Source organism: Sphaeramia orbicularis, chromosome 17 (genome assembly GCF_902148855.1).
Source record: "Sphaeramia orbicularis chromosome 17, fSphaOr1.1, whole genome shotgun sequence".
In the NCBI taxonomy this organism is placed as follows: domain Eukaryota; kingdom Metazoa; phylum Chordata; class Actinopteri; order Kurtiformes; family Apogonidae; genus Sphaeramia; species Sphaeramia orbicularis.
In genome coordinates this window covers 4,675,514-4,689,909 of record NC_043973.1, presented here as the reverse complement: position 1 = coordinate 4,689,909, position 14,396 = coordinate 4,675,514, and the positions used below count along the sequence as shown (strand labels likewise).

General features: G+C 38.2%; 1 protein-coding gene across 1 annotated transcript; it reads left to right on the top strand.

The window, feature by feature from the left end:
- The first annotated feature begins 210 nt into the window (after nucleotides 1-210).
- Nucleotides 211-13,076, top strand: loxl5b (lysyl oxidase-like 5b). The gene is made up of 7 exons (XM_030160814.1): nucleotides 211-1,222; nucleotides 2,564-2,672; nucleotides 4,800-4,937; nucleotides 5,117-5,273; nucleotides 11,757-11,852; nucleotides 11,981-12,096; nucleotides 12,301-13,076. Exons 1-7 carry the CDS (start codon nucleotides 349-351, stop codon nucleotides 12,305-12,307), a joined length of 1,497 nt encoding a protein of 498 aa, XP_030016674.1. The 5' UTR covers nucleotides 211-348; the 3' UTR covers nucleotides 12,308-13,076.
- Nucleotides 13,077-14,396: the final 1,320 nt, after the last annotated feature.

Below are 14,396 nucleotides of genomic sequence, written 5' to 3'. Positions count from 1 at the left end.
TTAACATTCAGATGACTTCAGTTCACACCAGTGCGGAAAGTTTGCACTGCAAACATCCTTGTTCAACAAAACTTAACTACGGCAAGGGAGAGGTTAAATTTTTGCGCTAAAATGTTTGACTAGACTAGACCTATTCCTTAAATTAACAGGGGAAAAAGTTTCAGCCCTCCTCTCGCCTCCACTTGTCAGTCCTCCAGGGAACTGATATGTTGTGCTTCGTAAGAACTGGAACCCAGAGCGCACGCCTGTTTTTCATCCACTTTCCTCAAAGCAACATCTGTGTGTGTAATACATGTCTTAAACTGACTTATCACTGACCGACCGGAGGGATTTAACGGTTTTCTTGCAATGGCACAATGGTCACTTTTATTTCTATACCTTTTCCAAGGAGTGCTTCCTCTCATCAGTGGGCAGCAGCAGCAGCATCAGCAGCGCACCGGGCCATGGCGGCACCGGATCCAGTGGGAGAACAACGGGCAGGTATACAGCTTAATCAGCACTGGGTCGGAGTATCAGGCTCCAGTTCGGTCCAGGGGCCAGTCGAGGGTTTATGTAAGCAGGAGGGATGGCAACAGGAGCCAAATGCCAGGAACGCAGTCTTTCCTAAGAACCGGACAGTCTGAGTCTAGACAGTTAAGGACAGATTATGGATTGTTAGCTGCCGGATTTGATGGCAGACAGTTTGCCCCGGTCACCACTTCAGGTCGCGCCTCCGGGGCCAGGCAGCAGCAGCCTGAGGGTCCGAACCGAGCAGGAGCTGCAGGACATCCAGGCACCAGAGGTTTCAACCCGGACACCTTCAATGCATCTGGGGCTTTTACTGATTCATCATCCAGGAGAGGGGGGGCTATCACTGTGGATGCTTCTGCACAGCACATCGGACCTGAATCAGGACCCGGTGCGCAATACCAGCCGTTACGCACGGTGCCACAGGTGATACCTGTCCCCAGGCAACGCGCGCAGACGGATCAGTCCACTTCAGGACATCCCACAGCTTTGGAGAGAGAAGCCGATGCTCCTGCACCGATCCCTGCGTTAAGTGAGGATGTTTCCAACGATGTAACCACCAACGGGGGGGACATGGTTAACGACGACCCTCGAAACCCGCTCAAAAACCACAGGAATTCAGTTTTCTACAACATGTATCCCATGAGAGGGAGATCAGCGGCCCGGACACGCCGACCTCCGGGAACTGGATACGGAACGAGATACTTCCAAAACGGTCAGTTAAATACACAAAGATTAGATCAGAGCTGAAAGTCACGTTCATGATGGTCCGGTGCGTTCAGATAAAATTGAATTTTAAGGATGAAGATTTCACACATTTGCACAAACTTGTAGTTTGCACAGATTTTTGTCCCATTCACAAATAGATACAAACAAAACATATTATTTGAGCCCTTGAGTTGAACATGTAGAATTATGTCAACAAACACAGAGCTGCTCTCATTTTATGGAAATACTTTCGAGTCATTCAAATACTGCACTAAAGTGTAAACTTAAGGTACTTCACGGGTACTTTAGGGTAATTTACCTGAGTTTTTCCATTTTTTTTTTCTCCATTTTACTTCTAGTCCACTTTATCCCAGAGGCTGATATTGTACTTCTGATTCCACCATATTCATCTGAAAACTTTGGGTAGCAGTCACTTAAAATTATTTGTAATAATGCAAAATAAATCAACAAATAACATATAATGTAATATTATGAAGATTAAGATAAATATGTTAGAAACTTAACTGATCTAAGGAGAGAAATTCACAAGCTGCCCAGCAGAAAAAAATATATTAAGCTGTGAAATCACCTTCAGTATTAAAATAATGAATGCATCCTCTGGGGCCTTGGATCTTTAAGTGACAAAGATGTGTATAGATTCAGTACCATGTCACATATGAGATATATCATGTGCCACACTCAGATCACATGGTGGTATCAAACAGTTATAAGGCAGTAAGTTCAAAAGACAATCAGGAGTTTGATTAAACATGTGCGAATGTTTAACTTCTTTAAACTTGAAATCTGGGGTCAGAATTTTTGAAATGTTTTTTAATGAAAGAATCTCAACTCAACCGTACAGCGCACTTGTCAGTGACTTCCATAAAGGTCAGGTTATCATCATGACACATTGTTCCTTCTCTGAAGGCGTCTTCCTGGGCTGCGCTAGGTTTTTAAATGCTGAGGACACAGCACAGACCATTACCTTAACCATTTAAACTCATTCCATGACTTTGGCAGTCATGGGTGACTCAAGAGGATTATAAATGCATCACTAATTATGGTCCAGTATCATAAATTGCCCTGAAATCAGCAGCTCTGTGTGGCAAGCACTTTCACTTCAAGTTATTTTGATGCTTTTGTAAAATTTCAAATACAGAATGATTTAACTTGCAGCAGACACTTTGTATCCGTGCTTTTACGTAATAATTAGAACACCTCTTCCACCTCTGCTCATGTTCAATCTGGATCCAAGCAGTTTTTGCATATGCCATACGTATCAGTATTCTCTGTAAATTGTCTGTAACCTAAAAAAAATACTGGATTGTTCCTTAATCTCCCTTCCCAGGCCTACCAGACCTTATACCAGACCCATATGCCATCCAGGCAGGTGCTTATATCCAGCGTATGCAGATGTATGCACTCCGATGTGCAGCTGAGGAGAACTGTCTCGCCAGGTAACGTGTGCTGCCAAAAGCCATCCTCTTCCCCAGTACGCACAGAAAGGCACGTAGACAGCAGGGCAGACACCCAACCCAATATAAACACCGACACAAAGTGTTGGGACATTATTAAGTAGCCTGCATTTACTTTACAAATCTGAGGTACTTGTGCTTAACTTCAATCTTTCTATTTTCTGCAGTTTTATAATGCTACTGTACCAGTCACAAGTGTTTGCTCCTGGAGGATTCTGTTGGGTTTCTGTAAATTTGATTTGATTTTGATTTGATAAAGCACTGTGTGACTCAGTCTGTGAAAAGGGCTCTATAAATAAAATTTACTTACTTACTTACTGACTTACTTACTGTATCTCCAAGTAAAATAATGTTTTTCCTGCATTTGTCTCTCTTTATTTACATAAAACTCAAAATAAAAAATAAAAATAAAATATAATGTACAAAATAGATGTAAAATAGGATGTTTAGGTTTAAATTACACTAGTGGTATACAAGTAGAAAATAATGACAAAAAAATAACCATTCTTTGAAAAATATTAATATTTGCCACTTCTCTTTTTAAGGCTTGTTATATAACATTTGAACATGCTCATGGATCTCCATGAAGTTTGTGTTGAAGTCTGATGTGCTTGAGTCATCTTTTTTGAGATTATCTGACTGCATTTCTTCGTTAATGGTGGCTAGTTTTGCAAAGTAGGAGAGAGTAAAAGAAATCAGAGGTGAGCATAGAGATTTTTGTAGGAAAATTGTCCTTAGTCTCTTACCAAGAAATCAATTTACAGGCTGTTATGATGGATGTAGGCAACTGAAACAAGTGTTAGTTTAGAAATGAAGTTCCAGGACAAAACAGACTCAAACACAAACTCCACGTGAACAAACAAGTATCCAAAAGTTACTTATCGATCCTTCAACTTGTATTCACACCAAATAAAACAATTAAATAAATGGAATCAGAGTCCAACACAAACTTCACATACGCTCACAAATATGTAAATCTTCCATATTGTACCTTTAATAAATTAGATGTATTTTTAGTAACTTTGCAGTTTGGCCTCTTGCTCAAAACAAATTAGTCTCTCTTAGTGTTCTGTGGCTTGTTTCATGATTGTTGCAACATAAAATGCTGCATAATGTCATGAAACTTTTTCTTAAAAATTTGAAAATTGGAAGACAAGTTGTTTCAGTGATGGATGCTATTTGTAAATGAACTATTCCAGCTTTTATTCCACCGAGCAGTATAAACAGGCCAAACACAAAATAACAACATATTTAAGAGTACAGAACAGTGATGTTAATAATGGTGACGAACCTTATGCTCTCTCCATCACCTATAACAAAATAAAAATACACAAAAAAATAATAAATGTTTGCATCTCAGTATCGTCACCACTAGAAACAAGGGTGTTTTGCAGAAAAGCAGTTGTGATTTGATTAAATTCCAAGGTTGTTAATTGTTTTGCAATAATTATTGTGATCACTACATTGCAGCATCATGGAGGACCTAAGTAATACTGAAAGTTTCACAAGGGATATTGTGGATAATTTTTGCAAACCAGTTAATAAGTCAATTAATGTTGAGGATAATAAGTAGATAAATCCATGATTAAAATGAAGATTGGCTGCACTTGGATCCAAAATAGTGAGTTGAATTTCCAAAAATGAGCACAACCTCAACCAACTAATGATACACAGTTAAAGGGGACATTTTAATGTATATTTGCTGGTATAATATATATCCTTTATTCTAGTGGAATATATTTATTATATATTTGAATAATCCTTTAAAAGACCTGAAATCCTTTTTTACAGATGGTGATATTAAGGCAGGCTTTCATGTTTTGGTTGTTTTATGACATCTCACTTAAGTCAGTATTACTTTTAAACATGTTGAGATGGCTGTTTTGTTAATTTAGTAGCAGTTCATGTTTGATCATATTATGGAGCAGTGGTTCTCCAACAAGATGTCCTGCCAAGACATAAATGTTCTGGGTTGATTTTCCTTAAAGCATTAAGCACAATGGAACAAACCTTTTGCGCTCTGTTACTTTAAAGAAAACCAGCCCCAGGAGTTCAGCCAGTAGTCCAATCCAGCTCGTCTTATTGGTTTTTCCCTATGTTCCGGCCCAGGTCGGCTTATGGACCCAATGTGCGAGACATCGACTTCAGAGTCCTGCTGCGCTTCCCCCAGAAAGTGAAAAACCAAGGCACCACTGACTTTCTTCCTGTAAAACCCAGATATCAGTGGGACTGGCACAGTTGTCACCAGTGAGTTTCCTCAGCCTAAAAGTGAAAATATGCCTTTTTTTTAATGTGTTGCTATGATTAACTCTGCTCCAAGAAACACACCACACCCTCCAAAATCAGTTCTGAAGCAAAAACATGTCTGTTGGACTGTTTTCTGTTACCATACAACCCTATGGCCTCACCTCTCTCATCCCCCTCAGGCACTACCACAGCATGGACGCATTTAGTAACTATGACCTATTGGATACTATTAGTGGCCGTAAAGTGGCAGAAGGACACAAGGCCAGTTTCTGTCTGGAGGACACAGGTTGTGACCCTGGATTCAGACGCCGATACGCCTGTACATCTCATACACAGGTACTGTAAAGTTTATCACCTCTGTTTAAACCAGGTTATCTTCCCGTACATTCACAGTTTTTTGTATGTGTTCTAATGAAATATTAACCCATAAAGACCCAGACAGACACTGGCGACCAAAAAATTTGGGGCAGCCATGGTTCAGGAGGTTGGTGGTTTGAATGCTGCTCTGTCCTAGTCATGTACCGTTGTGTCCTTGGGCAGGGCGCTTCACCCACCTTGCCTCCAATGTCACTCACACTGGTGTATGAATGTGTATGAATGTTCGGTGGTGGTCGGAGGGGCCATTTGGCGCTTATAGGCAACCACACTTCCATCAGTCTGCCCCAGGGCAGCTGTGGATACAAATGTAGTGTACCACCACCAGAGTGTGAATGTGAGAGTGAATGAATAATGGATCAATAATATAAAGAGCTTTGGGTGCCTTGAAAAGCACTATAGAAATGTAATCCATTCTTCTTCTTCTTCTTCTTCTTCTTCTTATTATTATTATTATTATTATTATTATTATTATTATTATTATTATTATTAATAATAATAATAATAATAATCAAACCATCTACTGATTTTAAATGTTTAAAACCTGTTAATCCACTAATCCTATCAACACATATAAATAGTTGGTGTAACAGTTTGTTAACTTTTCATAGTCTTCAGATAGGACCCATTTGGATGTTCAGAGGCTCCGTAGTGAATGTGGAAACACCATCATCTTCTACAATAGGGGTGTCAAACTTATTTTAGTTCAGGGGCCACATTCAGGCCGATATGATCTCAAATGGGCAGGACCAATAACATAATAAGTGAAAAAAGTAAAATTACATTATGAAAATGTTTGCATCTACAAAGTTTCCTGAATAACACAAACAACCTGAAATGTTTTAAGAAAAATAAGTGCAATTTTAACATTATGCCTTAGTTTATCATTTACACATGTGCATTACAAGTTACATTACAATTACAAATACACAAAACATTTAATTACAGGCAGGCTATTGGTAAAATTCCACTCACTTTTCTTACGACATTTCAGTTTGTTCATATTTGTTCAGGTTGTTCACATTTTTTGTAGAAGTATAGTTAGTAAATGTGAACATTTTCATGTAATTTTACACAAAAAGATAGAGAATATTTGCAGTTTTCATTATTTCGAGGTTATTATGATAATATTTCACTGGTCTGACCCACTTGAAATCATATTGGTCTGAATGTGGAACCTGAACTACAATGATTAACATCTTCAATGTAATTCGTGCATTTCACAGATTCATCCCACGGGCCGGATTGGATCCTGTGGCGGGCCGGTTTTGGCCCACGGGCTGCATGTTTGACACCTGTGTTCTACAACATTGATTCACCAGTAAAACCCATGGAGTTTGATAAATGACAGTAGATGGACACATTTTTTAATTATTTTGTTATTGATACATTTTGCTGAAAAAGTCACTTTTTCTTCAATTTTCTCTGTTTTTAATATAATAACCCTCAACTTTAATCTGAGCTTTTATGAACATCTATATGATTAATGAATTAAACTGAGGAAAATACATTATTTTCACTGAAAAAACACATAATACAGAAGACAATATTATAATAAATGGGGATGAATTGCTTAAGAAAAGTTAAATAGAGAGAAAAAATCATTTGGGATCTGCCACAAAAGAACCACTGGGTTTTTATGGGTTAAAGGTTCCGTATGTAACAATTGTCCAGTTGTTTGTGTTTGTGTTGTGTTTACTTGAAGGTTTTGTTGGACACTATGCAGGGAGTTGTTTGTTTGTTGAAGTTTCATTTTTAAGATGACAGACAAGACACACAAAGCTGCAGCTGTTGAAAATCTAAATAGTGATACTAAAGACCTCTGGAGCAAGAATATATGTTTTTTGTAATTAGGTAACTCCATTTGTAAGCCAACAGCTGTCTCAGCCTGTGCACTAATTGTTACGACTCGACTCTTGGTGTGGACCCAAATGCACGAGACGCAAATGTCAGTGGTCAAAAAAAGGATTTATTTAGCAAAAGTTCTCAAGTACAAAAAGATTAACAAAAAGAGAAAGCACAATGTGCTCTAAAAAAATTCCTAATAGCTAAAAGAGAAGTACAACGGACTCTTAACGAACTAAAAGCCTGAGATAGATAACAAGGAGCTCAAGATTCAAAAGTCAAGATACTAAACAGATAATGCTCTTCACTAGATCACAGAAAACAATGCACTGACGACAGACAAAGGGAGAGGGGAAGAATATATAGGGAAGGTAGGGATCACAAACAGGTGTGGGCAATTACATGAGGAACACCAAGGTGCAGGCAATAAAGGGATTAGGCAAGACAAAGACAAGACTAACAGCGTGCAGACGAAAACAGGGAAGCGATCACCATCACCAAAATAAAACAGGAAGAGAAGAAAAACCCCTAAACCAAACTCAACATAACCGTCGATGCATGACACTGATCTCTATGTGGGGGACTCAGGGCAGTTTTTCAAATGTGTCTTATGCTCCTCTACAGCAGCAGCAGTATGCAACACTACCCACCATTAACTTAAAAATGCAATTTGCTATCATCAACAAGCACCAGGCTCCCAGTTAAACTGAGATAATAATATTCTGTGCTTTTACTGAGTCAGAAAGGTATTGTTTCATTAGCACCTTGTGTTAAAGCAACACAAAACTGGAACTCACTTCCCACCCACATTAAAGATACACAAACATACTCCACTTTTACAGCCAAATTAAAAACATGGTTTGCAGATAACTACACCTGTGCACACAAACCTCATGATCATGGATGCTGTCTGTCCGTATGTGATGTCTGTTTATATCCCTGTCTGTGATTATGTATTGTATTGTGTGTGATTATGTTGTATGTGCTGCTTTTGTGTGTTTGGATTATATGTGCTGTCTCTGTATGATTGTACTGATACTTCCCTGATCTCTTTTATCTTTGTTATCTTTTCTCTTTATTGATTTATCTTGTCTCTTATCTGTTGTAACTCTCTCTTTTTAATTACTGTGCTGTATTATATTGTTTTTTAAGGGTGCTTATTGTCATCAGACCGGGGACTACAACAGAATACTAGCCATGTTGGCTAAAGTTGCCTTTTTTATTATTATTGATACAGTTAATTAATTGGGATTGCGCACGATACAATAAACTAATAAACTAAACTAAACTAAAAACCATTTGAAATCCTGCAGCTCTGCACGTGTTGTCCAAATATGGTCACTTCTGTCTCCAAAAGCCAACATGGAACTTTGATGAAGGCTGAGGGCCATGGTTATACTTATGGCAGAAGACGAGTAACACCATAATACATGTGTTAGGCTTCTTTTTTAAGGGACCCTATTCTAGTTTCTGTTGTTAGCATGTGACTAAAACGCAGTCTAAACTACATCAGTTTAAACATGGCTCAAATGTAACCTTCATTCTAAACTTAACGTAGGTAGCTGGTGACCTGGTGGATGTTAAACAACCTGTGTAGTTTGTATGGGAGTCTGGATTGTGCTGGGAGTTCACTGGTTCACTGCATTTCTAAGTTAACGCTTCCTTTTGATGTTTCTACTGTAGAGGAACAGACAAGATGCTTAAATATTGTGTCCCTCAACTAACTGTATGAGAATTTTGCGATTTTTGTGTTTTTGGCAACCCCCTGGATAAACAAAAAGAGAATATTCTACTTCTTCACTCTGTTTATTACATTTATGATTAAGGTAGCCTACACCACCACCTGATGACAACATGATGATCCTATTTATTTTAGGGATGCACCAATACCAGTATCAGGTATCGGGTCCAATACTCAGTGTGTGTAACTATACTTGTACTCGTAAAAGTACTCTGATACAACCGCCCTGATACCACTTACATCAGCGTGACATTCGCAGTTAAGTGCAGCAGGTATGCAGCGGAGGAGTAATGTCAGCAGTGTGGAGATTTTTCAAAATAAATGATATGACAAAAGTAACGCTGACTGCAAGTAACGTTAAAGACAGACGGATACGGACGGAGCGTTCTGTCCGTTCTCTGCATACAGTCCATCCATTTTCAAGGTGTTTGCGGATGTGTACCCAGGTAGAGAATACCACCAGGAACCATGGAGGTAGAGGATCTGTTCAAAGAGCCACTGTGTGAGCTAGAGAAAAACTACGGACATATTTATGACAGCTACCCTCATCAATATCAGTGTCAACATTAGCATACACAGTAGTGTTAACTCTGTCGTCTCCATGTTTATTATTACTGACTTTCTTCTTCTGAAAAAACTTTACTTCTCTTTGTGGTTTTCAGCCAGTATGGTTAATTAAGAGCGGCGCCCCCTGGTGGATTGATTGAGAAATGCTCATTCCAATGCATTAAATGTCAGTAGCAGCACTTTGTTACAGTCAGACTAATGACAACAACAATAATGCACATTTTCAAAAGTAACTAAGAACTGTAATGGTATTATTAAGGACTCATATCGGTACTCAGCAGTTTTGGGCAAATTACTTTAAAAAAGTTATTAATTATAGTTACTAGTTGCTTTCCCAAAAAAGTAATTGAATTAGTAATGGAATTACTCCTTAATAAATGTAATTAGTTACCAGGGAAAGTAATTATTGTGTTACTTTTTTGAAAAACCTTCAAATCTGTAAAAGGAAACAGATTTTTGAGCATGTTTCACGGGCCACTTGCATACATAGAACAGCAGACAGGTACTGCAGACCATGACTGGGATGAGGCTGGGGTCCAGCAGGGCCCGGCTGGGGTCCACCAGGGCCCGGCTTTTCCACCACATAAGCGCATATCTGCATTTATAGGAAGAAGATGCTCCTCCAGTTAATCCCACATCTCTACTTTTTTCAGTTGCTCCTCTCTGATACAGCAGTAAATGTCCTCAGTCCAATCAGTGATACGTCCTCCCCTAAATTAGCTGCACACAGAGCTGCGTTCAAGTGAATGGGTGTGCTGCGGACAACTCAAACTCGGACATGCCATTAGTCGTTCCCCGGATAGCAAATATTTTGGCAGTATTATGGCATACATTTGGCATTTTTGGCTTTCTTTTGGCATTATGAAAACCTTTAGGCTTAACTGTGGTATGATTAAGGTTATCCATAATAGATATGGAGGCACCAGCAATATATGGCTGAGTTATGGCATATGTCTGGTTAACCAGAAGACTGGGCAAAGAGCAGGATCAAGTATAGGGATGGTATGGCATGTTTTGGCTACTTTTTGGGTGGATTATGGGGATTTGTGGCTTTTCTGGGACAATTATGGCTATGTTTTGGAAGTCCACAATTAGTTTTGGGTGAATTTTGGCTTCCTTCTGGTTTGATTTTGGCTTGCCTATTTTGGGCCATTTAGGGCCCATACATCAGCCCAGAACTTTGCCAAATGGCATGCCAGTTTTGGGCCAGATTTAAGCCATAATGATTTTGCTATCTGGGTCAGGTGAAGGCAGCGTGGACAACTCAGACTCAATGAGCACACAGGTGAAGCATGAAGGCAGTGTGGACAATTTGAATATAAAAACGGCTCATAAACAAACAGCTCATAAACAAACGGCTCGTAACAAATCGGTTCTTATCATTCACTGTAAGAGAGCCGTTCAAAAGACTCGACTCATCCGTGAACGTCACACCTCTCATGCCTGGCTGAGCGAGCCAGGACTGATAACTGACACATTTCAGTGCCGGTAACGGCAATGGCGTTGTAACGTTTCAAATAGTAATTCATTAGATTACCTGTTACTGGAAAACAATAACTATAGCTATATAGCTATTTTTTAACGCTGTTATTCCCAACACTGGTACTCAGTATCGGCAACTACTCAAATGTAAGTACTTGTACTCGGTCTGGAAAGAAGTGGCATCGGTGGATTCCTAATTTATTTGCTTTAAAAAAGGTTAATGGAAATACACATAAATCACTATCATTAATTATCATGGTTAAGGTAGTAATGGTGCAGGCTAACTCAGTAAACAACCAGCTCCAAACACAACACACCCTCTATACAGAACATTTAAACATTAAAGTTGATGAAATGTCCCTCTTCTAAAGAGTTTAGTGACTTGAATCCCAGAAAAAGCACTTGTTCTGTCTCAGTTCATTATTGTCAGGCCAGTAATGTTTGGCTTAATTTAATGTGAAATTTTTAGTCTAGGTTTGTTTTTGTAGCTTAGGTAGCAATGGTCTGTGTAACTTGCTCTTCATATTCTCCAGATACATTTCTGAGAAATGTTTTTATAACTAAAACTCCTGAGTATGCCAGTGAAAAAAAAACATCCTGAGGACGTGGGATATTTATTATATCTGTTGTCTGGGTGCTGTGATCCTGGCTTTAGCGTTGGTCTCTTATAACATCTTTGCTTCCAGGAACTGTTTGTATAACTAAAACTCAAATCTGCTTCATTTGCAGCACTTGTTGGAAAATATTATCCAAAGCTGTCCAAAGAGTCTGAGTCAAAGCTTTTAAGAATACCGGGTTCTGTTTTATAGGGACTGAGCCCGGGATGTCATGACATCTATGCTGCCAACATCGACTGTCAGTGGATTGACATTACTGATGTACCTCCAGGAAACTACATCTTAAAGGTAAAACACATCACATTATGTCACAATCAAGCATTTGCATATTACCAAATATTCATTTATTCATTTATTTTCAGTATGACTGTGCATCTGCAGAGTTGCTCAAACTGCTTTATTTATGATTCTTTCAGGTTACTGTCAATCCAAATTTGCATGTCCTGGAATCAGACTTCACCAACAACATAGTGAGATGTGATATCACATACACAGGAAATTATGTTCAGACAAGAAACTGCAGAGTTACAAGGTACCATACGAAAACATGAACATGAAAATTTCATTTGTGCGCTTTGTTGTACCTTTCAATATTATTATTATTATTATTATTATTATTATTATTATTATTATTGATTAAAGTTTAGTTTGAATGTTGTTGTAAATGGCTATATGCATTTGGATTTGAGTGAGTTTATAACTCTTTCTGGGGGTTTTTTGTTGTTGTTTTTTTCAGGGGTTGAAATCTTCATATCCAGGACAGTGCGCGTGATTTTGAAGTTGGTAAAGTACAGTTGGAAATGAAGGTGTATTTGCATTCCTACTGCATTTATTTGTAATAATTGCACAATCCGTTTACACCAATTTTGTAAAACTAGTTAAATTCAATTGAGATTTACTTGATTATCAGTTTTTTTATGTGTTTTTACTTATTACAGATATCTTGTTTGCTTCTTTTTGATTTTCTTTGAAAATGCAAGTAATTTTGCTCCCATACTTTAAATGCTGGTTTATTGCTTGTGGTTTTGTTGCTATTTGTTATGTTTGTCTGCTTTGCATTGTCTTTATATGTACTTTGTTGCTTTATTACAATTTTATTTACCACTTGTTCACTTTAACAATCTTCATAAAGTATTTCATTTAATGACAAAGGTTCAGTGTGTGATATTTAACAAAATCTACTGGTGAAGTTTTGGTTTTCAAGCAATTTAATCCCTCCTCACAATCACTTACAGCAGCAGCACAAAGCACACAGTCCCTCTTTAAAGCCTTTTTTATGTGTTGTTCATTCTGGGCTTGTTAGTCAAGAGGATGTGACCTCTGCTCCACACTCAAACACAGTAGATGACTGTGATGCACCACAGTGAAGGATGCCACCCACGATTAACCTGAAAAAAGAAGCAGAGCAACTTAACAACTTTTTCTAAGGCAATAAAAACACAGCAATTTACATTTTAAAGGAGGGATATTTTGCTTTTTTAAAATGGAATTATTTATTTTAAAACATTTCCCTGTGGTCTACATAAACTGTAAATGTTCTGCTTGGGTCTGAATTCTTCATTAATTAAACTCCACAGGTCCATCTTCAACCCTATTTCTGAGTAATGACACCAGAAAGGTCGTTTTGAGCACTGACCCTTTAAATGCACATGAGCCACTTCACGCCCCGCCCCCTCCATGTTGTTGGCTGTGCTGCTCTATTCCGTTCAACCAACAACTGAACATTTTAGGTAACGGGCTTGAAGTTTGGACATGTTTTCAGTATGGACTACAACCTCTGCTGCTGACTAACAATTATGGTGTACTTGGAGAAATGTTTGTCGGAAGTCTTGGCCTTATATGTGCAAACGTTGTGACGTAACTAGTTATAGATGTAACAAATTAAGCAGGAGTTAAAACGGGTTGTAGAAATCCACTTGATTTTTGCCAAAATTAATATAAAGCTAGCTTTGCAGCACCTGGAGGGTTCAAATTCAAACTTTTTGAACTATTAGGGTCCAAATACACAAATAAATGAACCAAAGACTACTAAAAGTGGGTTTAGCAAAGTATGACCCCTTTAACGTAATTACTGCACTTCCTCAATAAAAACTGGAAGTCAGTTACAGGCTAGGTCTCTTATAATGATGGGGGACAAAGATGATGCAGACAAAAGCTGGTCCTCCAATACAGACCTGTAATTAATAATATGGATGAACCTCTGGACTTTGTCATATCATGTGCTACCAGTTATGCACAGTGTTTTCATCTACAAGTGTAATTTAATACATTCAACCACATAATTTAGCTATTTTCAACACCTTATTGTTATAGATCATTCATGCCAAGTGTTATCACCTGGTCTCAGTCACTACAGGTGCGTGCCTTACTTTATCGTTACAACTGACAATATAGAAACTTACAAACGCAACAAGAAGACAACATTTACACAATAAATGGCCTGTTGAGCAATGAATATATTCTATGAAATGCTTTTACTGTGAAAGTTAAGTGTTAAGTGTTGATTTCATAGAACAGCACTTTTCAGCATTTCACCATATCTACTCAAGAAACTGCAGACCTAAAAAACTGCCAGTAATAGAAGTCTCCTTCAAATAAAGGCCTGCAGCTGTAGTAGATAAAGGCTTAAGATGCAATTTGAGGAAATACTTTATACACTAATGCCTTTAGATTCTACTGAATATCACACACTGGACCTTTAAGTGTTGGAGTGTGTTATGTGAATGTATGCTTGGGGCAAACTGTGTGAATGGAAAATGTGGAAACCATCATGTAAAACTTGATATTGCTGAAATTGTGTTAAAAATCAAAAACATATTTTGTTAATAATTG

What these genes read in the sequence shown, in the direction of transcription:
- loxl5b (XM_030160814.1), top strand. Translation starts at nt 349, where the DNA reads ATGGCACAATGGTCACTTTTATTTCTATACCTTTTCCAAGGAGTGCTT. An exon ending in CCTGTACATCTCATACACAG is followed by an intron (nt 5,274 to 11,756) that starts GTACTGTAAAGT and finishes TCTGTTTTATAG; the next exon opens with GGACTGAGCCCGGGATGTCA. An exon ending in CAGGAAACTACATCTTAAAG is followed by an intron (nt 11,853 to 11,980) that starts GTAAAACACATC and finishes TGATTCTTTCAG; the next exon opens with GTTACTGTCAATCCAAATTT.